The following is a 27,529-nucleotide window of genomic DNA, read 5'->3' as shown; positions in this document are numbered from 1 at the left end:
TGGCCAATAAATGTCATTCCGCCCCCGCCTCCGATTGATTTTCAACCTCGCCGATGCAGCCGAAACAGCAATGATTTCGTGTTACTTTATTGCAGCGTGTGCGGCGGAGGCAATGCCTCCTCCTTAACCCATGTGCGCGTTACATGAGGCTGCATTCGGAGCGGGCGACGTGTGGCTGCAACCTCCGACGTTTGCGAGGAGCCGTACAGTCGAGAATGAGAAAGAGAGAAGGAGCTAGCGAAGCAGAATGAAAGAGAACGAGAAGGAGAGGGTGAGAGAACGTGAGGCAGAACAACCTCAGGGTGGGGACAAGGGTGGAAGTATACAAGGTGAGCTCACAATTCGCCTCCTCTGACGTCACGCCTACCAGCATCGCACTGCCGGTCGGGCTGCCTGTCGTCAGGCGCTGAAATACGAAACTTCACCGTTCTCGTATTCAGCTCAAACATTCGGATTAGATAACTAGCCGGCTTGCATAAGTCTTCTTCATTAATTTTATACGTCGTATGTATGTAGATAAAGTTTAATTCGAAAAGCTGAACGGAGGAAATGAGTCCCGAAAATATTGTACCGAGGAAATCACGTCAAGTAAATAGAAAATTGATATATACGGTGGTAAGAAGGAAAATTGAAATTCAACGGGTTTGTAATAGTGTGAGATTCTCTGTTTGATATTCGGTAGCGTTTACGCCTGGTAACGGCAACCCGCGTAGACTGTCTACGTCACAGATGCGCTGCGCGAAAAGCGTTCGCGCATAGTGTGTGAGTGTACACCTTGTATAATCCGAGGGTATGGAGGGGAGAACGGAGCCTGCGGTTTAGGCAAGGGGGCAATCGCCGCGTAGTCAAACTACGCTCGTAGATGTAGTCGCACGGGGGCGCGCGTCGTGTCTTCCAAAAACTGATTTAGTTTTCTTTTGCGTTTGGAATTCGAGCGGGCACTAAAAAGTTCCTTTACAAACAATTATTTTATACGTACTGCTACGTACCTACGTATTGTATACGATAGTATTAAAGACAATAAATACTTGCCTGCACGGAGGCACTTAATTAGCAGGATAATATTCGTAACACACACATGAGACTTTAGTGACCTAATAAATAACTGGCTCGTCCCTAAAACATGTAAATGCATATGTATATACATATGTACATACGTGTACCTTATTATTCAGTGATACAGAGAAGTAGAGAGAGGTCTGTGAGCTTGCAGAGCAGGGAGAAAAGCTGGTCTTTCGTTGTTTACTATAAACATACCACCACCTCTACTACCCACGTAACAAGCGTGTATATTAACGCGAGATGATGGTGCACAAGGTGTTTGCTTCCTGACCGCTGCGCAGTGTATTATAATACTACTCGTGGGTTTTTTCTTCTTTGAAGTTTTCGAGTTAAGTGTAACGCCGATACCCTGCCGGCCCCCCCTGCATCCACGGTGAAATAATATACAACGAGTATAAACGCTATAAACAGTAGCGGTGTAATAATAATAATAAGAGATCGAGAAGGGAAAAAAACAGCGACGAAGAAGAAGAAGAATTTACAAGAAAAGTTGAGTTAAAGTGCGTGAGACGGAGGCCCAACAGTTTGACAGTGTGTGCGTCCTTACGCATGAGGGCCCTATGGCTACTGGATTGGTCAAGTGGTGTCGTGCAAGGTTCCTCGCTGGCTACAAGCCCTTTTCTGGTAATATTCCCGAGCCTCTCGGCTCTTCCCATATTTTCTATTACGATGCAGAGATTCTCTAAAAACCACCTCTATGAAATGCCTCGGTTCGTAACCGCGCGCGTATGGGCGAGTGCGTGTGCGTGTCATCAGATCAAAGCCTAGAGCTCTCAAATGTTGGTAACGGGGCCCTGGGGGATTTTTCTTGTTTGAACAAATCGTGTGCGGAGAGGCTCAAGCGAGATTAGGGAGAGATTTTCTTGTCGGTCGAGAACGAGCGCTGTCTTATTATTCGTTTATCTCCCTTTCTTTGAAATTGTTCGTCTTGTCGCGAGTCGTACGCGGTGTATGTGCCGCATCGGTTAAAGGTACGCGGCAAACGCGGTACGGAATCTCTGCGTCTCTTTTTTAAGTCATGTACATACGTATACATGCCCAAGCGTCTAGCATATGTAACTCTAGACATCTAGGAGGCGGTTAATTAAACCGCAGCAACCAAGACTTGAGTAATTCTTGTCTCGAGGTAATGATGCCGAGCAGCTTGTTTTCCAACTTGTTTTCGGTCCGAAACAAAATGCGAGTTCAATTCTACACAAATTACGTGACAATAACTGGTGGTGCAGCCGATTTGAGAGATAGCGAGTCATTGTCACGTAATTCGGAAAGAATCGAATTCGCATTTTGTTTCGGACCGAAAGCAAGTTAGCCGGTAGCTCAAGGCATTAATGAACGTTACATACGTGCGACGTTGCGTAATTGTATAACGTAGATAATAATCGTGTTAGAATCATCGGAAAGAATATAAGAGGCACGCCAGTCCTATCGAGACGAGAGTGTACATGCATAAACGTGACTAAATAAAAGATATTCATATTTGAGCTTCGGTAGGTATTTACATTACGCATACCTACGTACGTGAAACGGTGAAACCCTCTCAAACATAATTAAGCAAGATTTTAAGCGCTCTACATTACTCAAAGAACTCGGCGCGCTCAAAGGCGGCGGCAGCAGAAGCATCAGCAACACAAGCAGCGTGATGCACCGGGGACTCAGGAACATTTATGGAGTGGATGGATGGATGGATGGACGGACGGATGGATGTAGGTGCCACTTGGACCGCCGTTCTATATCGGGAGTAATTATGCGGCCTCATTATACGAATACGTGATGATAACATTTTTGTAGGTACACGTCGCGTTCATTTTTTCACATCCATCTACCTACCTACCCACGCGGCCAAGAGCGGAAATCTCGGTATCTCGTTTATCCTTTCCCTCTCTCCGAAATTCAAGTTTACTACTACTACTCCTCCTACCTCCTCCTGCCGCTGCTGCTGCTGCAAAGTCGAGTGAAAACAATTTTAGTTGGTACTTTAACTCGATTATATATGACGATGGTAATTGCTCGTAAGCGTGTACAGCACGTGATGCATATTCCGTTTGCACTTTCTTAATGCGATTAAACCGTGGGTTAACATTTTTAATAATTCATGCAGCAAAGAGGAACGGAGGGCTACACGCCTCGAGATTTACGCATTCACGTACGCATTAGTTACGCATGCGTTTTCACGCAACTCCACGGCTGCATTCTAGTTAAGTATAATTGCGTCGGTAACTCCCGGGCACACGTGTATTTATTACATATGCCGACCACCGCCACATTGACGAGCCGAGCCCGCAGTCGCGAGACAGTTGGAAGTATACTCCATTGTCGGCAATTTAAATGTCGTGAGGAGTGAAAGAGAAAGAGAGAGGCGAGAGATGAAAGGCGAGGCTTGTTGCTTTGCCGGGTCCGCATTAACGTCGATTCACACCGGCGGTAAAGTCAATTAAAAATCGTCATTGCCGTACGATGCTTATGGGTGTTGTGTACGGTAATGCCTAAACCGTGCGGTAAGATTCGTTCGGGAGTCTGTTAAAAACCGTTAACCGCGGCCGCAGATCAAAGCAACTATCTCGAAGAAAAGGTTCGCGTACCCCCTACCCATATCGCTTTTGTCGGCACACATTTTAGAAATAGTTTCAAGGCGAAAACGCGACGCCACTCGGCGTCGGCAATGCTCAAAGGGACGGACAGTAATATGCCTTCGTTTGTCTCTTTCAATCCCTCGCGTTTCGTTTTCTTTTTTCTTTTTTCTCTCCTTCTATTTTCTCTTCTTTCTTTCTTTCCCTCCCTGCCGACCGACGGTCGCGTTACGTGTGCGTTATAACCCATCTACCGGTCCTGGCCGAAAAGAGTTTTCAGTTGTTATCTACTCCTCACTCTACCATGCGCATATCATTGCCCTCCTCGTGTTCGTTGAACTCCGCATATTTTTACGTTCTCTATTTTCTTGTTTTTATTTTTATCTCATCTTCTTTTCGCTACATTCGAATTCTTCGCCGGCTCCGGTCGTCGTACGTTTAAAATTTGGCCTACGACTTGCAGCGTGTTTCTCGTATCAAATAATGTAAATCACCGTCTTGTAATCAGCTGTACGAAAACAAGGATGTCATTAATAGACATCCGGTGTGTTTATTGGTTCAACTTCCAACCGGTCGTAACGCCGCCACTGAATGTTTATCTGTGTTAAAACTGTTATTAACTGCAGGATCAGAGAAACCGACCTACATCGATACATCTCTTGTAACACCACCCGCACATTGAATAAGATCGAATTCGCGTGTTTCGTCGGCACCTAACTTTTATAATAATGTACACACACCCACACATCACGTACATGTACGTATAACACGTGCACTCTACACTGCAGTACAACAATACCAACAACCCTTCTCGAAAATACATCGAGTCGAAAGTTTGTATCCAAAAATACCAATGCCGTCTCCTCATCGTCGATATGAGCCCGTTTCTTTCACTGCCGCTGCTGCTGAGAGCAGCTCAGCGAGCCGACCAAACGGGAGAGAGGGAGAAAGAAATAACGAGAGAGAGAGAGAGAGAGAGAGAGAGAGAGAGAGAGAGAGAGAAAGAGACGGGCGTCTGCATTGATTTGAAAATACGTCTGCTGCTGCAGGGCCAGGGTACTATATACGGTCGAGCGTTTGAAAATGGGCCGACAAACACACTGCCTCGTGGCCTTCGTGGCCTTGGCCCCTTCGACGCCGCATTCGTTTCGGTTCCCCATAGAAGCGAAGCAGCGCGAAGGGTGGTCTCAGGCGGCACGAAAATCAACCCCCATCTTGCCCCGCAGCCCCGAGCAAAATTACTCTCCCTTTTTCCGACGTCCCTTCCTTCTCCTCTCCCCCCTCTCTTCATCCTCCCGCCGCCCCTCCGGCCCGCGGTTCTTTCCCTATATTTCCTCGTATTTCAAAAACTGTACGTGCAGTTGTCTGTATCTTTCTACACACGTTTTCAGACGTTGAGTGCAGAGCTGCCTGTTGCCCGCGCATATAGCCTGTTTAAAAATCTAGTCATAGTATGTACCCATATTGAAGCGACTATCATTCAATTACCGAATGAAGATCGGGGTCCAGAATCTCCCTCTCTTGTTCTCCTTCTCTCTCTCTCTCTCTCTCTCTCTCTCTCTCTCTCTCTCTCTCTCTCTCTCTCTCTCTCTCTCTCTCTCTCTCTCTCTCTCTCTCTCTCTCTCTCTCTCTCTCGCTCGCTCTTGCTCTTTACTACCGTTGAGCGCGCACTACTCAATTAAGATTACGTTTCTCTCGATACGATAGTTTCCTGCTGCTCCATCCAGAGGGGCTTCAACGACGACCCGGGGTCGTCGGATCGTGTTCTTCCTCCCTTTCGCTTCCTCCTGACCGCGCCGATGACCGCCTCTCGAAAATTCGGTTCACGTCCGGTCAAAGTCGACTCTAGTGTACAGGAATTACGCTCACCACTCGTCGGCCACACCGCTGATCCCCCGATGATGACGCCTACGCTATTTTATTATCCTTTACACCGTTACTACGTGTGCCCTGCATCATAGTCGCGTTAAACGAAGGAACGAACGATCCGTACCTAACCCATCTATACCCATATCCGTATACCCACACACGTAACATCTCGCTTCGGCGATTAAGAAATATCTCGAAAACACGTTTCCCACCCGGGAGTATCATTCGTCACCGTCTTTCAACTCCGATGCCGGATTCACTGTCAGTCAAATTCACACGCCCAACGGCCGTTATACGCTCCACGTGTATACACATAATATAGTCATGGACACGTGCTCGGTATGCATATACCTATATATATATACATACGTAATACGTACTCATTATCACTTGAAAAACTAATTTACCGCGTTTATATCGATTAGGGCACGTAGTTTATATTTTATGCGATTATACTACATATACTATCGCGCATCTCCGTAGTCGATAGTTTGGTCGTGCGTTTTCCCATCCACTTGAATCTTGTATCGTTCTGAATTACGTGAATGACTCTTATATTCACTGACGGTACTATAAAAATTGTATTCGAAGTGCGTGTATACGTTGGGAACAAAAATTAAAGTGTTCTACGGCTATGAATTGATAAAACTCTCGAGTCTGTAATCTATATACGTTCCGGTATATGCGGTCGGCGGCATGTAGATGCACGTATGTATGTTCTGTATGCGTGTGTATTGTAGATTTATTGTAGCAATTTAGTGTACATTCGTTATCTTGCATTAATCTAGGGATTACTCGTTTGTTGAACAATGATTATTGTTATGCGTTTAGCAGGTGGCGAGATTGACGGTTCAAAAATATCTCGGGGTTTCGATCGATTATCCGTATCGCAATCAAGTACATGGTGTTGGATATTTGCTACGGGGTACGTCGTGTTCTGTGTCCGAATCTGAAATATTTGTAAGATTTCCGCAAATGTTGAAAACGATATTACAGCTCTGATATCAAAAGTTTTCTTGCTTCCCACGTGATTTGTGTTGACTTGTTTTTGGATACATCATAAATAATGTTCTTGTTAATTGTAGATCTTGGGAAAACTTTTCGCCCGCAAGCTGATCTAATATGAGCAAATCTAAGTACATATGTATATGTATTTCTAGTTGCGAGGTTATTTTGAAGATTTGAAAAATCATCGTGTTATTGTAGTATACAGAAATTCAATGTGGCGTTGAGTTTTATTCACGATCGACTAAAGTACGGCCCTGCAAGCTGTTACACCCGCCCGAAGGGTGGTTATGTTTGGTAGTTGGGGTAGGCTAGAGAAAAATGCATCCGAAGCGAGACGGGTAGTTGAAGTTCTAGAAAGGAACGAACGAGAAAACGCAGGAGATTGAGAAAGAGAGCGTGAGAGAGAGAGAGAGGGAGGGAGGGAGGGGTAAAACGACGAGGGAGAGAGCGGCGAACGAACGAGGCGTTCGGCTGGGCCTCTCTTCCTGGAAGCCAACAATAATAGCGGCTAGAGAACCAAGAGGGCCGCCGCCAACCGACACACAGCCCGTAGATGCTTTTGCTTCTAGGAAAATACCTAGGCCGCCGCCGCCGCCGCTGTTCGGTCGTTCTTTCGTTTTACAATCTAAAACTACTAAACTTGCCCTAAGATGTTCGTCTATCTACTTTAGGTTTTGAGACGATAAAAAGAAAGAGGTCCAACTGTCGGAGTTTTATTGAAGTCACAAAACACGGAATCACGACCTGTAGGCTTGACCAAAATGGTCAACGATACACGCACAGGGAGAGACAGTCTCTGATCTAGCTACAATGTAGAAAATTATTTTACCGAAGGAAAAGCACGAAAATTATCGAAAACTTTTCTATTCGATTACGATTAACGACTGTATTTATCGACAATTGACTGTTGCATGGATTGTGATTGCGTCTTTTGAAAAATAACAGTGCAGTTGCGATGTACAAGTTGATAATACGTCCGGATTTAAATGAAACATCCTTCTCGCAGAAGAGGAAATTTTACAGTAACTGGGTGATAACAATCAAATAGTGTTTGTAATGCAAACGACGAAGCTGGTCACGCGTTTCAACATGCGCGTGAGTAAAATTTTGGTAGACCTGTACGAATCAATACAGTCGTTCGGAGGCTCTCATGCTGATCAATCTGGTGTTTTTTACTCGATTTTTTCAAATGCTCTTTCCTTTATTTTCACTTCCTTTCTGCGTTGGTCGTAACAGAGGATTGGGAAACGAGTGGCGAAGGAAGGGGGGCAGGGTTGGTTGTGTGCTGGAATTCTGATTTTGCCGAGATGAAAGGATGACATTTTGGCGAGGCTTATGAAATATCGCCCATTTCGTATAATAGCGGAAGAGCTCGGAATAAAGCAAAAGCAAAGCGTAATAGAAAAGCAACAAACGTTGAAAGAGCTGCGCAGACAAATGATGTCTGCATAGCTGGATGTCGGAGCTTGCATTTTTGGGAACGGGCTTGTAATATATTATATGTCGAAAATACATTCGCTACATCGAAAGTAACTATATATACTGAAATGCGGGAAGACGTTTAACTACACAGATCTGCTTGCTTCATTCGCTTGAATATATGAGATGAAAATTTCATATCTATAACTCAACTTTGTGTTGATATTTTCAAATGTTCTGAGGTAGCGCTTGATACTAGCAAATAAATCTAGAAAGCAGACACACGCATTCGGGGTTCGAGTCACTAGCGATAACGTGTGTATAATTTATTTATTTTACTATTATGTATAGACATTCTCTTTATACGTTTTGAGAATCAAAACTATTGCGTATAACAACGAAGTCGGACAAAATGGATAAAAAATTTGCTGGATCATTCCGTATTAAATTGGTACCGTAGGTAAGATGCGGTCTAACGTCAGGATGAAGTATAATTCAATGCTTTTCTAAAGTCTTCGCACTTATCACACGTGGTGGTAGTTTTTATCGAAAGATAATATTAAGTCGTAATTAACGGCCTCCGAACGAACCGAGGTTACAACGTAAGAACTTTGATATTTCACCACAAGTGCTAACAAGGTCAGTTACACGGTTTTTGAAGATTAATCCTCCTTTCAGTGTATTGGCACTCTAAATATAATTCGAAATAATATACCAATTATCGTTAACTGAGTTCTGTGCGGTCGATCAGCGTATGTGTAAATATTTACGTTCGAACGTATGCGTATCAATTGTGTACGTATAGCGAATCGAAGAACGACGAACGTCCGGTCGTAAAACTGCGTGAAACGAATGAAAATTAATGAGGTAATTCTATCGAGCGCTAAAAGGAATTATGCCGCGCAAATTAATTCTTCATTCGGTACAATAACTCATAATTTGAAGGTCAATGAAGGATCAACAATTAATCAAATCGCTATCCCGCACGCACACGCTTCTGTAATTAAATATGTAGAATACCTATAATGCATCAAAACTTGCCGTTCTTCAACAGCCTATTTTACTTTGGAATTACAGTTGTTGGCGGAGGTCCCGAAGGGAGCGACGCCGAAGAGTTGCTGGCGGGCGTCGCGGCGCCGTGCAGCAGCTCTCCACCTCCACCGCTGCCCTTGCTTACGCCGCCGGAATCTCCTACGACTCCAACACCGCCAACCGTCAATGAAGATCAGACGAATTCCCATGCAACGCGACAGCTTAGCTTTGAGGTGAGAAAGAATTATGTCGGCTGGACTAAATTTAAGCCGGATGATTATCAAAATTCCTCTGCACCCAGATTTCTATCCCTAACTGAGAAACGTAGAGAATTTTAAGGTTCGGTGTCGACCATTCTAAGAGTCTATACCGTAGGCGTTATGTATACTGGGGAAAGAATTGAATTCGTTCAATGAAAGTTCATTAATCCAAAACACACCATTTTTTACGATTGTTTCAGGAGTTCGAGTGCGATGTTTCTGTAGCAGAGGGCGATAGACGAAGGCAGGAGTTTTCCTTCACCTTGTACGACTTTGATGGTCATGGCAAGATCACCAAAGATGATATTGCCGGACTGGTTACAACTATTTACGACACTCTGGGTGCTTCAATTCAAGTCCCACCATGTGGTAGTAAAACAATTAAAGTAAAACTGACTGTATCACCGGATCAGAGAACTGGTCAAGCACATGTAACACCTGTAAAAACGGCCAACCTTCCTCAAAGCTTACCTGCCCCAGCACCTTGTTGCCATGTTAAACATGTTACTTCCTGCGGTCATGCGAAACATGCGTCTCGCAGAGTTCCCAGGAGGAGAAGAGTACAACGTCATCGATGTCAGGTAAACTTTGCTGTTATTATAATATTGGGAACTTTATACATCGAATATTTAAACTCTAAGTTTGAGTAAGAGGAAAGATGGAACAAACACTCATACTTATTCACTGAATTTAATTGAACTGCCGTAACAGTAATACTTGATATCTCTGAAATATTGTCAGCAGCAAGAATGTGCTACAACTGCGTTTTTCTATGTTAAATACAATTTTCAGTCAGAGCATGGAGCGGATAGTCCAACGGAAGATGACGCTCGAAATTTACCAGCAAGTCAATCGAAGCAAGAAGAACTTAGAAGAAGAGTTGGGCCAGTACCTCACTTGCCTTCACCTTACTCAAACAGTTCAGAAGGTGATGTTAGCGAAGATAGCGACGCATCACCGTTGTTAACACCTCTCACACCTCTGGTTTCAAATCAGCCCAGAAAGCGTAGTGGTGCTATGCAAAGACAGCAGCTGCTCGAAATTATTCAAGCAAACATGGAGAAAAACAATCTCAGTTTTCACGCATCTAGGTGCGTCTCGAAATAAAAGCCAAGCATTTTTTGGAAACGAATTATAAAATGTGTCGTTCGTTATAATAAATTTCTCAATATATATGATTGGTTACTTTAAAAAAATTTCTAGGAAACGACACCAAAACGAGCAAGCACGCATTCCACTTCGAAGTCCATATACGGAACCCTCGAGTCCTTACATCCAGAGATGTAGACCGCTGCAAACACCTCGTCAACCGACCTATCACAAGCCAGTTCGGGAGCAACCTCATCATCCAAATTCCTTGCCCGACGTTCCAGCAAAGCCTAGGGGGAATGGGAGGAAGCCGCGTATACACCACAGCCCTCAGACATGTACCCCACCACATCCAGCCGAAAGTTATGGACAAGTGCATACAGTTTCGCAAAATCTGACCACTTCAGCCACCCCGAATAATGTAAACTCGACCAATCCTAATAATACTAATAACCAGAATCATACTAATAATCATTGTAATAATCTGCATACGAATAATCAGCGAAACGAAGCTCATATTCATCCGCCGAATAGTGGAAAACCGGGTAAAAAACATCAATTGAAACATGCCACACGAGAGCAGGATCAGGCGAGAGCCATGGCCCAGGTTGTTCGTTGGCTAGAACGTGAGTTTTCTCAAGGTGCTGCTGCAGCTGCTGGTCGGAGACATGTTCATGAACATATTCATCATCACTATCATCACTATCATACCGAGGCACTTGTATAACCCTCGATTATCATCGGAAGGATTGTTAGAGCTGACTTATTGTGAGTTACAGGTATGTAATTCGAATATTAGATTTGTATACGGAATAAATAGGATAATCTGTGTACATGGCGTGTTGAATAAGATATTCAACTGGTTTTTGGAAAGAGAAAAAAGAAAATGTAATAAACTACGGACATGAAGAAAAAGAAATTTGGTTTTATTATCGTCGATTTGACATAAGTTATATACCAGTTACTGGTTACCTAATTATTTAAAAATTAGAATCAACTAAGCAGTTACAACAGAAACCTACATAAAAAATGCTTACGAAATTGAACAATGAAACTGTAAGTATGGGTCAGATATAACCAGTTATAATCTTGTTGGAAACGTATGTAATTGAGTTTTCCAGCTCGTTTTTAGGCTAGTTTACGTGATAGAATATTATTTATACCATGCGATCATTGTACATGTATGCTTTATTTTCATTCGTTCGTTCAACAAGTATAATTGAGAGTTTGAAACTGGTCTATAACTAAGTTTGAACTATTCAATTAATTGATTTATGTACTATCCAGATTGACTCTTGCGTATGCGATATACAATACGTAAAAGCAGCAAGTAGATGCTAAGCAATGGAATCGTGACAATATTTTTCTATCAATCTCATCGCAGAGTATTATAATTCTATTATATTGGATAACGATAATGATAGCATTTAATATCAATTAATAATAGTAATAAAAGATGTTATAAATTTGTCCTTGGATTTTTTTATAACACCAAGGCATGTAATTTTGTATTGAACTTTGTAACCACTGTAGATATTTTGTGTCCTGTTTTTTGTATCAATATTTATTAAAAATACATTTTTTATATAAAACTACATAATTTGTCATTCTCAATAATTATTGAAGTTTGTTTAACAAATTTTTGTATCACTATCTCGAAATTCATGCAAGAATGAAACGAATCCCCAAATACTGTCTAAATTGACGAAAATTCATTCATATGTTGACAAATTTTTCATTCCCATACGTAACTGCGTTTAAACTTTATGGTCAATTGTGGTGGCGAAAATGTAAATACTCCTATATGAGGACGAGTTCGAAGCCGATCGGCTACTTTTCAAATTCTATCCTAAATACGGGCATTTGGATTTTCTAACTTCATTCAACACCCCAAGTTCTGTACGCATAACCTTTGCATGTCAAATATATTTAAAGAACGCGTTTCTGCAATTTCTGATAAGGAATAAATATCATTTATGTGTGGATTTAGAACGCTTAGTTATCGTTGAACCCGAGTCAATCGAAGCGTTGACTGGCGTTGACTGAAGAATATAAAGACGAATACCCCTGGGTAAATTTTTGCGACCAGTTTTCGGCTGGCAAGGGAGGTGGGCCTGGGAGCGTAGGAGGGTTTTGCTCTATCAACTATACCTAACAAGTGCGCACCGACATTCGAAGCAGCCAAAGTAGTGTCGATACGGAAGCTTGAGATTGAGTCGGTTTAAAGGGTTCAAAGTGAGTACGTAAGACAACTGCGACTTAGAAACGTCGATCAGCTCGATCATCCCCGTGAGAAGACGCGCAACTGCGTCCAACGACCACCGCGTCCATAGCCAACCACCCCCAACTACCTCCGAGCACGTCCAACCACCTTCGTCCTCTTCGGCCACCTAGTCCCCGTCCTCCTTCACCCCACCGCCCCGTCGTTCTCGTCCTCCTCGACCACCGCCGATCACTTCAACCACCGCCAAACACCTACTACCCCCTCCAATCACCCCCTAACATCTCCTACCAGCGCCTACCACCTTCTACCACTTCAGAACACCTCCAACCACCTCCGACCTCCTCCGAAAAACTTCGTCCTCTTCGTTCCCCTGCTCCTCCCTGTATTCTATAACATTAATGTTCATATTCAATTCAATTTCGTCATTATTTTAATTTTATTTGGTGTATTGATTGAACAGATCCAATTATACATTTCGTCTTGACGAGGGCCCTCACCTTGGGCCGTAACGTCAATAAGTTTTCCTACGTTATTATTATGACCTTCATATCCAAGAATTAATCCCCATTCAACACACAGAGGTCAAGAACTAAGTTAATCATTAATATTTATAATTATTCCTACAACTTTTCATTTGCTCTCTCGATTTTGAATTTTCGTAGGCATAGAATCGGAACGCTGTTTTAGCTAGTCGCAAGTGAAGTATCTACGTTGGGTAGAGAAGCAGAATTGTTTTTCGGAAAGTGTTCGTATGGAAAAAAATTCACCGTAACTGTAATACATCACGGATGCGCTAATTTTGATCTAGATGAAATGGATGCTCCGTATATGAGACAGTATTTAACGTAGTGTCCTGATTTAGAGACCTAAAAAGGTGATTGTCGGCGATATTTTTTTTTTTTTGATAGGGAAAGATAGAACGAAGCTTCTTAAAAATTCGAGTATATTTTAACACACATTTGAAAGGTACGGGCAAAAATTTTTATCATCCAACTGTCGCAGAACGGCAGCGTTATTAGCTGACCCGTTGACTGAAGAATATATTTTAAGTCAACAGCTGACCATCGAAGGGCCTAGCTGCTTGAGTCTGGAATCGGCAGGAAAGATAAAGTGCGTATATCTTGTCTGAAATGTAAAGACTAAAGTCATTATACATCATATATCATGTAACACATCTGGCATCATATATCATACATAGTATTAAAGTTCGACACCAAAGTTTGATTGTTCGGATAATCGGATATTCAGAAAGTGACGTCACCCAAATTTTTTTTTCTCTTGACGTCACCGACCTAAAATCGGCCAACCGAATTCCTCAGTCTGGAAACAACCGCGCAGTAGAGCGCACGTATAAGAATCGCGCTCCGCAGATTTCGAGTACCGGGTTCTCTACCTCCTGAATCCTGCGCTCCGGGTCCGCTTCCTGGTCCAACTCGAGTTCCAGGACAAGCGCCGCGTAGTTTCTGCACTCCAGGTCCGCTACCTGGTGAAACTCGATTTCCAGGATAAGCGCTCCGTAGTTTCTGCGCTCCAGGTCCACTACCTAGTGAAACTCGACTTCAGGGACAAGCGCTCCGTAGTTTCTGCACTCCAGGTCCACTAGCTAGTGAAACTCGACTTCAGGGACAAGCGCTTCGTAGTTTCTGCACTCCAGGTCCACTATCTGGTGAAACTCTGGAAGGAAGGAGGAGGACGAGGAAGACGAGGAGAACAAGGTGGGCGAGGAGGAAGAGGATTTGTGCACGGTGAGTATAACATTTTTATAACATTTCATGGCAATTGTAATTATATTTTATCTAAAATTTTTTTAACTTGTCATGTTTACAACAAATTATTTCAATTCATTTTTCGCGCAAGCCCAAATTCAGTAGCTATCAATACGCTAGTAAAATTTGTATAATATTTTATGATTTTCTCATAATCTTCTTGATAAAATGTGTCAATACAAAATTATATTAATCCTTACACAATATTTTCGATGTGTTCTAATTTTCACTGAAAATATTTATTAGAATTCGGGGTATAACCCGAGGTGGTCAGCGGTGGTCGTTGGAGGTGGTCAGAGGTGGTAAAGGGTGGTTGCGGGTGATCGAGGTGGATGAGGAGGAGGAAGACGAGGACGACGAGGAGAACGAGGATTTCTGCACAGTGAGTATAACATTTTTATAATATTTAATGGCAATTATAATTATATTCGAAAATTTTTCGAACTCGATACAATAAATTATTTCAATTCATTTTTCGCGCAAGCACATATTCAGTAGCTTCAAATGCGCTAATAAAATTGATTCCATATTAATTAATTAATTATATTAATCCTTACACAATATTTTTGATGTGTTCTTACACTGAAAATATTTATTACTATTGCAGGTATAACTCGAGGTGGTTATCGGTGGTTGTTGGAGGGGGTTGGCGGTGGTTGGAGATGGTCGGAGGTGGACGAGGAGGAGGACGGGGAAGACGAGGAGAACAAGATGGACGAGGAGGACGAGGATGTGTGCACTATGAGTATAACATACTAAAGTATTGAATCGACTAGGAGTAGGAATAGGAGTAGGATCAGGAGTAGAAGTAGGAAGAGGAGTAGGATCCGGAGTATAAGTAGGGATAGCAGTAGGATCAGGAGTGGAAGTAGGAATAGGAGTAGGATCAGGAGTAGGTTCAGGATTAGGAGTAGGAATAAGAGTGGGATCAGGAGTAGGAATAGGAGTAGATTCAGGAGTGGGAGTAGGATCAGGAGTAGGAGTAGGAGTAGGAGTAGGAGTAGGAGTAGGAGTAGGAGTACGAGTAGTACCCTACCCTACCCTACCCTACCCTACCCTACCCTACCCTACCCTACCCTACCCTACCCTACCCTACCCTACCCTACCCTACCCTACTCTACCCTACCCTACCCTACCATACCATACCATATCCTACTCTACCCCCTACTCTACCTTACCCTACCCTATCCTACACTCCCCTAGCCTTCCCGCCCCTACCCTCCTCCTATACTCCTATTTCTACTACTACTCTTACTTCTACTTCAATCTCACTCCTACTCCTGATCTTACTCCTACTCCTACTCCTGATCCTACTCCTATTCCTACTTTCACTCTTGAACCTACTCCAGATCCTACTTCTATTCCTACTCCTACTCCTGATCCCACTCCCATTCCTACTCCTAATTCTGATTATTATTGTTATGGAATATAAAGACTGCGTGTCGAATTGAATCCCATATCGAAACGAACAATTCTTTTATTGTCACATTAAAGCCGATGATAGTAGATAATCTAGTATGTTTCCTAGAAATTTAAAAAATTTATAGTATGCATCACGTATTAATCATGAATGAATCATATACATCAATGTCGTACATGGACCGCATATACATTTATACTTTTTGGTCTCTGCATCATTATTACATCTGATCTATTTGTATTCATGATCTATGTATACATTCTTCTCTCGGGTACCTATACTTTAATAAAATAAATGTTTTACTACGAATTTTGAAAGATATTTATTCTCATTATTAATTTCTTGTATCACCGACAAGTCGGTGAGTACACACAGGCCAAGTACTGGTTTGGGCTAACAATTGAGAAGACTGTGTTACTCTAAAGTTTAATGCAGCCAGCATCGTGTCGAAATCAGAAATCCTCTGATGTTCTGCAATAAGTACGCAACTCTACCGTCGGAACATCTCACAGCGCAATTTTTGGTTGTCACATCGAAGCACATTAGGGCAGCTGTCTTTATATTCTTAATTTTTTGCCCCGCTTTGCATTTTTGGCGAAAATTTTCGCGATTTTGAAAAGTGCTAGAATCAATTCTTTGGCGCTCTATATCGACGTAATTTTGCAAGAGGAATCGATTGGGCGCAGTCCCAAGACGCTGCGATCAACGCATCAAAAGTTACAGCCAAAAAACCAGAACCCGAATTTTCGACATTTTTCAGCAGGTGCGTTTTCGCTCGCCATTTCTCTCCTGTTGGTCCTACGCTCTTTTCGCTGCGATTTCTGAGTTCCTGAGGGTCCGATAGGTCGGATAAGGGTCGTTTAAATCGAATCTGAGACCAAAAGTTTTTTGCCCAAAAAAAAAGTAAGGCTAACCCCTTTGTGTTTTTGGCGAAAATTTTCGCGATTTTGAAAAGTGCTAGAATCAATTCTTTGGCGCTCTATATCGACGTGATTTTGCGAGAGGAATCGATTGGGCGCAGTCCCAAGACGCTGCGATCAACGCATCAAAAGTTTCAGCCAAAAAACCAGAACCCGAATTTTCGACATTTTTCAGCAGGTGCGTTTTCGCTCGCCATTTCTCTCCTGTTGGTCCTACGCTCTTTTCGCTGCGATTTCTGAGTTTCTGAGGGTCCAATTGGTCGGATGAGGGTCATTTGAATCGAATCTGAGACCAAAAGTTTTTTGCCCAAAAAAAAAGTAAGGCTAACCCCTTTGCGTTTTTGGCGAAAATTTTCGCGATTTTGAAAAGTGCTGGAATCAATTCTTTGGCGCTCTATATCGACGTAACTTTGCGAGACGAATCGATTGGGCGCAGTCCCAAGACGCTGCGATCAACGCATCAAAAGTTACAGCCAAAAAACCAGAACCCAAATTTTCGACATTTTTCAGCAGGTGCGTTTTCGCTCGCCATTTCTCTCCTGTTGGTCCTACGCTCTTTTCGCTGCGACTTCTGGGTTCCTGAGGGTCCGATAGGTCAGATAAGGGTCGTTTGAATCGAATCCGAGACCAAAAGTTTTTTGCCCAAAAAAAAAGTAAGGCTAACCCCTTTGTGTTTTTGGCGAAAATTTTCGCGATTTTGAAAAGTGCTAGAATCAATTCTATGGCGCTCTATATCGACGTAATTTTGCGAGAGGAATCGATTGGGCGCAGTCCCAATACGCTGCGATCAACGCATCAATAGTTACAGCCAAAAAACCAGAACCCGAATTTTCGACATTTTTCAGCAGGTGCGTTTTCGCTCGCCATTTGTCTTCTGTTGGTCCTACGCTCTTTTCGCTGCGATTTCTGAGTTCCTGAGGGTCCAATTGGTCAGATAAGGGTCATTTAAATCGAATCTGAGACCAAAAGTTTTTTGCCCCAAAAAAAAGTAAGGCTAACCCCTTTGTGTTTTTGGCGAGAATTTTCGCGATTTTGAAAAGTGCTGGAATCAATTCTTTGGCGCACTATATCGACGTAATTTTGCGAGAGAAATCGATTGGGCGCACGCCCAATGCGCTGCGATCAACGCATCAGAAGTTACAGCTAAAAAACCAGAACCTGAATTTTCGACATTTTTCAGCAGGTGCGTTTTCGCTCGCCATTTGTCTTCTGTTGGTCCTACGCTCTTTTCGCTGCGATTTCTGAGTTCCTGAGGGTCCAATTGGTCAGATAAGGGTCATTTAAATCGAATCTGAGACCAAAAGTTTTTTGCCCAAAAAAAAAGTAAGGCTAACCCCTTTGTGTTTTTGGCGAGAATTTTCGCGATTTTGAAAAGTGCTGGAATCAATTCTTTGGCGCACTATATCGACGTAATTTTGCGAGAGAAATCGATTGGGCGCACGCCCAATGCGCTGCGATCAACGCATCAGAAGTTACAGCTAAAAAACCAGAACCTGAATTTTCGACATTTTTCAGCAGGTGCGTTTTCGCTTGCCATTTCTCTCCTGTTGGTCCTACGCTCTTTTCGCTGCGATTTCTGAGTTCCTGAGGGTCCAATTGGTCGGATGAGGGTCATTTGAATCGAATCTGAGACCAAAAGTTTTTTGCCCAAAAAAAAAGTAAGGCTAACCCCTTTGTGTTTTTGGCGAAAATTTTCGCGATTTTGAAAAGTGCTGGAATCAATTCTTTGGCGCACTATATCGACGTAATTTCGCGAGAGAAATCGATTGGGCGCAGGCTCAATACGCTGCGATCAACGCATCGAAAGTTACAGCCAAAAAACCAGAACCCGAATTTACGACATTTTTCAGCAGGTGCGTTTTCGCTCGCTATTTCTCTCCTGTTGTTCCTACGCTCTTTTCGCTGCGATTTCTGAGTTCCTGAGGGTCCAGTTGGTCGGATGAGGGTCATTTGAATCGAATCCGAGACCAAAAGTTTTTTGCCCAAAAAAAAAGTAAGGCTAACCCCTTTGTGTTTTTGGCGAAAATTTTCGCGATTTTGAAAAGTGCTGGAATCAATTCTTTGGCGCTCTATATCGACGTAATTTTGCGAGAGAAATCGTTTGGGCGCAGTCTTAATACGCTGCGATCAACGCATCAAAAGTTACAGCCAAAAAACCAGAACCCGAATTTTTGACATTTTTCAGCAGGTGCTTTTTTGCTCGCCATTTCTTTCCTGTTGGTCCTTTGCTCTTTTCGCTGCGATTTCTGAGTTCCTAAGGGTCCAATTGGTCAGATAAGGGTCATTTAAATCGAATCTGAGATTAAAAGTTTTTCGCCCAAAAAAAAAGTAAGGCTAACCCCTTTGTGTTTTTGGCGAAAATTTTCGCGATTTTGAAAAGTGCTGGAATCAATTCTTTGGCGCACTATATCGACGTAATTTTGCGAGAGAAATCGATTGGGCGCAGGCCCAATGCGCTGCGATCAACGCATCAGAAGTTACAGCAAAAAAACCAGAACCTGAATTTTCGACATTTTTCAGCAGGTGCGTTTTCGCTTGCCATTTCTCTCCTGTTGGTCCTACGCTCTTTTCGCTGCGATTTCTGAGTTCCTGAGGGTCCAATTGGTCGGATGAGGGTCATTTGAATCGAATCTGAGACCAAAAGTTTTTTGCCCAAAAAAAAAGTAAGGCTAACCCCTTTGTGTTTTTGGCGAAAATTTTCGCGATTTTGAAAAGTGCTGGAATCAATTCTTTGGCGCACTATATCGACGTAATTTCGCGAGAGAAATCAATTGGGCGCAGGCTCAATACGCTGCGATCAACGCATCGAAAGTTACAGCCAAAAAACCCGAACCCGAATTTACGACATTTTTCAGCAGGTGCGTTTTCGCTCGCTATTTCTCTCCTGTTGGTCCTACGCTCTTTTCGCTGCGATTTCTGAGTTCCTGAGGGTCCAATTGGTCGGATGAGGGTCATTAGAATCGAATCCGAGACCAAAAGTTTTTTGCCCAAAAAAAAAGTAAGGCTAACCCCTTTGTGTTTTTGGCGAAAATTTTCGCGATTTTGAAAAGTGCTGGAATCAATTCTTTGGCGCTCTATATCGACGTAATATTGCGAGAGGAATCGATTGGGCGCAGTCCCAAGACGCTGCGATCAACGCATCAAAAGTTACAGCCAAAAAACCGGAACCCGAATTTTCGACATTTTTCAGCAGGTGCTTTTTCGCTCGCCATTTCTTTCCTGTTGGTCCTTTGCTCTTTTCGCTGCGATTTCTGAGTTCCCAAGGGTCCAATTGGTCAGATAAGGGTCATTTAAATCGAATCTGAGATTAAAAGTTTTTTGCCCAAAAAAAAAGTAAGGCTAACCCCTTTGTGTTTTTGGCGAAAATTTTCGCGATTTTGAAAAGTGCTGGAATCAATTCTTTGGCGCACTATATCGACGTGATTTTGCGAGAGAAATCGATTGGGCGCAGGCCCAATGCGCTGCGATCAACGCATCAGAAGTTACAGCAAAAAAACCAGAACCTGAATTTTCGACATTTTTCAGCAGGTGCGTTTTCGCTCGCTATTTCTCTCCTGTTGGTCCTACGCTCTTTTCGCTGCGATTTCTGAGTTCCTGAGGGTCCAATTGGTCGGATGAGGGTCATTTGAATCGAATCCGAGACCAAAAGTTTTTTGCCCAAAAAAAAAGTAAGGCTAACCCCTTTGTGTTTTTGGCGAAAATTTTCGCGATTTTGAAAAGTGCTGGAATCAATTCTTTGGCGCTCTATATCGACGTAATTTTGCGAGAGGAATCGATTGGGCGCAGTCCCAAGACGCTGCGATCAACGCATCAAAAGTTACAGCCAAAAAACCATAACCCGAATTTTCGACATTTTTCAGCAGGTGCGTTTTCGCTCGCCATTTCTCTCCTGTTGGTCCTACGCTCTTTTCGCTGCGATTTCTGAGTTCCTGAGGGTCCGATAGGTCGGATAAGGGTCGTTTAAATCGAATCCGAGATCAAAAGTTTTTTGCCCAAAAAAAAAGTAAGGCTAACCCCTTTATGTTTTTGGCGAAAATTTTCGCGATTTTGAAAAGTGCTGAAATCAATTCTTTGGCGCACTACATCGACGTAATTTTGCGAGAGAAATCGTTTGGGCGCAGTCCTAATACGCTGCGATCAACGCATCAAAAGTTACAGCCAAAAAACCAGAACCCGAATTTTTGACATTTTTCAGCAGGTGCGTTTTCGCTTGCCATTTCTCTCCTGTTGGTCCTACGCTCTTTTCGCTGCGATTTCTGAGTTCCTGAGGGTCCTATTGGTCGGATGAGGGTCATTTGAATCGAATCTGAGACCAAAAGTTTTTTGCCCAAAAAAAAAGTAAGGCTAACCCCTTTGTGTTTTTGGCGAAAATTTTCGCGATTTTGAAAAGTGCTGGAATCAATTCTTTGGCGCACTATATCGACGTAATTTCGCGAGAGAAATCGATTGGGCGCAGGCTCAATACGCTGCGATCAACGCATCGAAAGTTACAGCCAAAAAACCAGAACCCGAATTTACGACATTTTGCAGCAGGTGCGTTTTCGCTCGCTATTTCTCTCCTGTTGGTCCTACGCTCTTTTCGCTGCGATTTCTGAGTTCCTGAGGGTCCAATTGGTCGGATGAGGGTCATTTGAATCGAATCCGAGACCAAAAGTTTTTTGCCCAAAAAAAAAGTAAGGCTAACCCCTTTGTGTTTTTGGCGAAAATTTTCGCGATTTTGAAAAGTGCTGGAATCAATTCTTTGGCGCACTACATCGACGTAATTTTGCGAGAGAAATCGTTTGGGCGCAGTCTTAATACGCTGCGATCAACGCATCAAAAGTTACAGCCAAAAAACCAGAACCCGAATTTACGACATTTTTCAGCAGGTGCGTTTTCGCTCGCTATTTCTCTCCTGTTGGTCCTACGCTCTTTTCGCTGCGATTTCTGAGTTCCTGAGGGTCCAATTGGTCGGATGAGGGTCATTAGAATCGAATCCGAGACCAAAAGTTTTTTGCCCAAAAAAAAAGTAAGGCTAACCCCTTTGTGTTTTTGGCGAAAATTTTCGCGATTTTGAAAAGTGCTGGAATCAATTCTTTGGCGCTCTATATCGACGTAATTTTGCGAGAGGAATCGATTGGGCGCAGTCACAAGACGCTGCGATCAGCGCATCAAAAGTTACAGCCAAAAAACCGGAACCCGAATTTTCGACATTTTTCAGCAGGTGCGTTTTCGCTCGCCATTTCTCTCCTGTTGGTCCTACGCTCTTTTCGCTGCGATTTCTGAGTTCCTGAGGGTCCGATAGGTCGGATAAGGGTCGTTTAAATCGAATCCGAGATCAAAAGTTTTTTGCCCAAAAAAAAAGTAAGGCTAACCCCTTTGTGTTTTTGGCGAAAATTTTCGCGATTTTGAAAAGTGCTGGAATCAATTCTTTGGCGCACTACATCGACGTAATTTTGCGAGAGAAATCGTTTGGGCGCAGTCTTAATACGCTGCGATCAACGCATCAAAAGTTACAGTCAAAAAACCAGAACCCGAATTTTTGACATTTTTCAGCAGGTGCTTTTTCGCTCGCCATTTCTCTCCTGTTGGTCCTTTGCTCTTTTCGCTGCGATTTCTGAGTTCCTAAGGGTCCAATTGGTCAGATAAGGGTCATTTAAATCGAATCTGAGATTAAAAGTTTTTTGCCCAAAAAAAAAGTAAGGCTAACCCCTTTGTGTTTTTGGCGAAAATTTTCGCGATTTTGAAAAGTGCTGGAATCAATTCTTTGGCGCACTATATCGACGTAATTTTGCGAGAGAAATCGATTGGGCGCAGGCCCAATGCGCTGCGATCAACGCATCAGAAGTTACAGCAAAAAAACCAGAACCTGAATTTTCGACATATTTTAGCTGGTGCGTTTTCGCTTGCCATTTCTCTCCTGTTGGTCCAACGCTCTTTTCGCTGCGATTTCTGAGTTCCTGAGGGTCCAATTGGTCGGATGAGGGTCATTTGAATCGAATCTGAGACCAAAAGTTTTTTGCCCAAAAAAAAAGTAAGGCTAACCCCTTTGTGTTTTTGGCGAAAATTTTCGCGATTTTGAAAAGTGCTGGAATCAATTCTCTGGCGCACTATATCGACGTAATTTCGCGAGAGAAATCGATTGGGCGCAGGCTCAATACGCTGCGATCAACGCATCGAAAGTTACAGCCAAAAAACCAGAACCCGAATTTACGACATTTTTCAGCAGGTGCGTTTTCGCTCGCTATTTCTCTCCTGTTGGTCCTACGCTCTTTTCGCTGCGATTTCTGAGTTCCTGAGTGTCCAATTGGTCGGATGAGGGTCATTTGAATCGAATCCGAGACCAAAAGTTTTTTGCCCAAAAAAAAAGAAAGGCTAACCCCTTTGTGTTTTTGGCGAAAATTTTCGCGATTTTGAAAAGTGCTGGAATCAATTCTTTGGCGCTCTATATCGACGTAATTTCGCGAGAGAAATCGATTGGGCGCAGTCCCAATACGCTGCGATCAACGCATCAGAAGTTACAGCAAAAAAACCAGAACCTGAATTTTCGACATTTTTCAGCAGGTGCGTTTTCGCTCGCCATTTCTCTCCTGTTGGTCCTACGCTCTTTTCGCTGCGATTTCTGAGTTCCTGAGGGTCCGATACGTCGGATAAGGGTCGTTTAAATCGAATCCGAGATCAAAAGTTTTTTGCCCAAAAAAAAAGTAAGGCTAACCCCTTTGTGTTTTTGGCGAAAATTTTCGCGATTTTGAAAAGTGCTGGAATCAATTCTTTGGCGCACTGTATCGACGTAATTTCGCGAGAGAAATCGATTGGGCGCAGGCTCAATACGCTGCGATCAACGCATCGAAAGTTACAGCCAAAAAACCAGAACCCGAATTTACGACATTTTTCAGCAGGTGCGTTTTCGCTCGCTATTTCTCTCCTGTTGGTCCTACGCTCTTTTCGCTGCGATTTCTGAGTTCCTGAGGGTTTAATTGGTCGGATGAGGGTCATTTGAATCGAATCCGAGACCAAAAGTTTTTTGCCCAAAAAAAAAGTAAGGCTAACCCCTTTGTGTTTTTGGCGAAAATTTTCGCGATTTTGAAAAGTGCTGGAATCAATTCTTTGGCGCACTACATCGACGTAATCTTGCGAGAGAAATCGTTTGGGCGCAGTCTTAATACGCTGCGATCAACGCATCAAAAGTTACAGCCAAAAAACCAGAACCCGAATTTTCGACATTTTTTAGCAGGTGCTTTTTCGCTCGCCATTTCTCTCCTGTTGGTCCTACGCTCTTTTCGCTGCGATTTCTGAGTTCCTGAGGGTCCAATTGGTCAGATAAGGGTCATTTAAATTGAATCTGAGACCTAAAGTTTTTTGCCCAAAAAAAAAGTAAGGCTAACCATTTGTGTTCTTGGCGAAAATTTCTGCGATTTTGAAAAGTGCTTTTTCGCTCACCGTTTCTCTCCTGTTCGTCCTACGCTACCCAACCTTACCCTACCCTACTCCACCCCTACCCTGTAGACTGTGCTATTACCAAGGTGAATGCAGCCAGCATCATGGCGCAATCGGTAATTCTCTGTTGTTCTGCAGCAAGTCCTCAACTCTACCGTTGAAACATCTCAGGAGGTATTCGACGATAAACTCGAGCTAGGGTTTCATATCTTGATACCACTCCTTCCATGATATTTTTGTAATACCGGACGTTTCGTGCCATTATCAAAGTTCCTCGCAGTCAGCTGAAAAACCAGATACGTTCCGAGTACACGTTACAAACGCAATGCCGCAACCCAGGTAGCATTCTGTCGCAAGTTCACGCTATGGTCGTCACGTGGCGCGTGCATGGCTCTGGCGGCAGACCATTATCTGCCTGTTTCCGCAGTTGTAGGAGACGTGCGCATGTGTGCTTTCGACAGAAGCTGGCTGCAGATCATTCATGATTCTCGAAGGGTTTGCCGGTATTCACGAAGAGCAGAAGGCACAGGTTCTCATTGGCAAATAAAAAAAAAAGAAAACTATATATCGTAAGATTTTCTCATTTATTCAAAATACAATGTTCAAAATCACAGAACATGGCAGGTCATTCGTCGACTATAATCGTTATACTATATAATTATAATAATATTTATATTTTATATTATTAATATGCGGCTATAGTAAAATATATGATATATTACATCCATATACATATATAGGTATAATATAAGTTTGCATATTTTTTACTTTTACTTAAAGATAATTAGTTATAAACGTGTGACAGTTATTGGCGAGCAAAAATGAACAAGAAAAACACTGACTTTCAAATCTATGTCTACAACAAGACTAGAAGAGAAGGTCTCTTCTACCATGGTACAGTTATTAATATAAATATCTTTTATACGTTGTAGCTTAAAATTATCAACTACAGTTTATAATAGTATTGATAAACTGATATCAAATGAGTAGAATAGTAGATAATAATGAAGTATTTGAAATCAAAAAATAAAAATTAATACTTCATATAAATGTCAGAACACTAAAATTTATACCAGATACCAAAAGCGTCTACAGTATCCAAATGTTAGCTATTTTATAGCTATGTTAGTACAAACCCGCCGCATTTGTTGATATAGGTATAATGTTTCATTGGAAAACATATAGTTACATGTCACTTGTGGATATCACAGCTGCAGTACCAATTATAAATACTATGCTTGAGCATAAACATAAAAACTGACATCACAGCTATACGTACTAAAATATTTCTTAGTCAAACAAAGTACATAGGTACGTATGTTTGAATACACGTAGGATCTTTAATAGGCAAATTGTGGGTCTCTTATTCCGCAGTGTCATTGTCCTGAGTGTTCAACCTCGTAACGGTGAGCCATTTCAGCCATATATTTTTGTCTGCAACCCTCCACATGGACAGAGCGATTGGCACGTCGTTTTGCATCCCGTAATCTTTTTTGTGTGCCCCGAATTGCCTCTTGCATCAGTCTCGCAAATTCTGTACTATCATGTGGCTGTGGTATTGTTCGACACTCACGTAAGGCAACTGCGTAAACAATCATCGAAACGTATTATTAGTCAATAACAATAATCTTAGTCATACATACCAAAAAATACCTTTCCGATACAGGTATTAAATAACGGTCGGAGATTCTCTTTATCTGAAACAGACTTTCCAGTCCAAGAGAATTTTTGTGTCAGGCTATCCGTCATGGCTTCCTTCAGAAATTGGTTAAGAGCATCTCTAGCTGTGACACCACCAACGTTAATAAGATAGTGTCTCTGAAATCCATATCACTCGTTTTTAAACTTGCAATAAACGTCACTGAAATTAGTTACCACCCGAGAAAAAATACAGTATCGGGTGATATGATAAAACTATAATGCTTACTAGAGATCGTTGTCTTTCAGGATCTTCTTCAAACTCTTGGAATACCTCCAAGGAATCTATCCGGAGCATCAGCTATGAAGCATCTGAACTTTATTTTTACTAAATGATTCCTGAAGTGGATACCACCGCTGGCGAAAACCTCTTGGACTTCATTTGTGAACATTTTAAAGAAATTGTTCGGATCTTTCGGCTTACCCTTCCCATAATAGACACCTGCGATAAGTATAGAGCTATCAGGAATATTTATTATTCAGAACTGGATAGGCCAATACTGAGTTGAACCGTCTTTTGCACCAGCAGCTCCATCAGTACTAACATCAATTTCTAAGATATTAGGTATGGCATATGTGTGTTTGAAAAGTTCTTTTAAAATTCCAGCAACAAAACTTACATGCCAATATTTTCCGCGTTCAACATCAATCAATTCAACGCGACGATTGCAAGTCCCAATCAATATTCTTACATCTTCTGGACGAGAAGCCAAACAGCAATGTGATCTGAGAACTGTAAGTATTGAGTTCACCTGAACATTGTCGATGTTATTCTCAATAAAACAATCAGCTAACTGTGTTCGAAAGCAATTTTTTAATCGAGTACTGCCTTCTTCACCCATAGACTGACTGTTACTATCATCTTCACAGATAGCATCTGAATTTGAACACCCATATTCGGAAGAATTATCTTTCGCCTCGTGAGCTAAGTTATTCCACGTAACTGAACTTTGCGGTTCGTAAGGAGGACTGTCATTTGATAAAATAGATGCTACGTTTCCATTATTCAAAGATATTTCCTCAGAACTATCATTATTGACGATATTGCAACGTAAATAAGGATTAGCATCGGCATGCCTCGCCATTCTACAGTCATTCAAACGATTACACCGTTGCCTATGTGAGTTGACTAAAGAGGTTTAGTTTCAGCCTAATCATGATTCAGGCATGTATATAGAAAAGCTACAGAAATTATTAATAATATTGCATATCGTTATAATAGAGGCAACAAATACAAATCTCTGAGAATTACGTGACTTTAAATTAGCCGAAATATCACTTTCGTACGTAAAAGTAATAGCAATGGCCAAAAATTTAGCTTACAAAGTGAGCTGATATAGGTAATATTGTATTATATGACAACATTTGGACACGACATGCAGGTCTCCATATGTGCATTAATTTTGAAAGATAATTTGAAACACTTATGCTGTGAAATGAGGTAATGTATTTCTTTTTGTTTCCCTTCCAGCACGTGTATGCCTTACGGCTGATAAAATATCGTCGACTATATATTTACACGTTTTACTGGGAAGCCCAAGTTCCCCGGTTCCCGCTATTATTGTATGTAATATATAGGGTATAAGCATCCTGTGCGTACGTGCACGAAGCTTGCGAAGTACGAAGAACATAATTGCGGCAGACGTCGCATGAATGCTGCAGCAAGCTCTGTTTGACAGTCCCATACAGCTTTGCTGTTTGCTCGCTTGTTTTGCCTGGTTTTGCGTCGCCATACAGCAATCATGCATTATTCTGCCGCATGGCGCTGCCGATCAGGGT

General features: G+C 42.3%; 1 protein-coding gene and 2 long non-coding RNA genes across 6 annotated transcripts; 2 read left to right on the top strand and 1 right to left on the bottom strand.

Annotated features, from left to right (window-relative positions):
- The first annotated feature begins 861 nt into the window (after nt 1-861).
- Nucleotides 862-11,879, top strand: nkd (naked cuticle). Its single transcript, XM_046613116.2, has 5 exons — nt 862-1,686; nt 9,003-9,190; nt 9,418-9,798; nt 10,010-10,308; nt 10,421-11,879. Exons 1-5 carry the CDS (start codon nt 1,623-1,625, stop codon nt 11,031-11,033), a joined length of 1,545 nt encoding a protein of 514 aa, XP_046469072.1. The 5' UTR covers nt 862-1,622; the 3' UTR covers nt 11,034-11,879.
- A 1,984-nt stretch (nt 11,880-13,863) lies between these two features.
- On the top strand, nt 13,864-15,989 carry LOC124212758 (uncharacterized). The gene is made up of 3 exons (XR_006881743.2): nt 13,864-14,275; nt 14,543-14,678; nt 14,904-15,989. It is a non-coding gene; the product is annotated as an uncharacterized lncRNA (long non-coding RNA).
- An 8,677-nt stretch (nt 15,990-24,666) lies between these two features.
- LOC124212750 (uncharacterized) lies at nt 24,667-27,503 on the bottom strand. 4 transcript variants are annotated; one of them, XR_006881740.2, is made up of 5 exons: nt 27,074-27,503; nt 26,371-26,483; nt 25,980-26,192; nt 25,696-25,870; nt 24,667-25,634 (listed from the first exon to the last, which is right to left on the bottom strand). It is a non-coding gene; the product is annotated as an uncharacterized lncRNA (long non-coding RNA). The 4 variants fall into 4 exon arrangements; XR_006881741.2 differs by having other exon boundaries at nt 27,270-27,503; XR_011176777.1 differs by lacking the exon at nt 26,371-26,483 and having other exon boundaries at nt 27,270-27,498.
- Nucleotides 27,504-27,529: the final 26 nt, after the last annotated feature.

The sequence above is a fragment of the Neodiprion pinetum genome, chromosome 1 (assembly GCF_021155775.2).
Source record: "Neodiprion pinetum isolate iyNeoPine1 chromosome 1, iyNeoPine1.2, whole genome shotgun sequence".
Classification (NCBI taxonomy): domain Eukaryota; kingdom Metazoa; phylum Arthropoda; class Insecta; order Hymenoptera; family Diprionidae; genus Neodiprion; species Neodiprion pinetum.
This window is presented reverse-complemented; position numbering and strand designations above follow the sequence as displayed.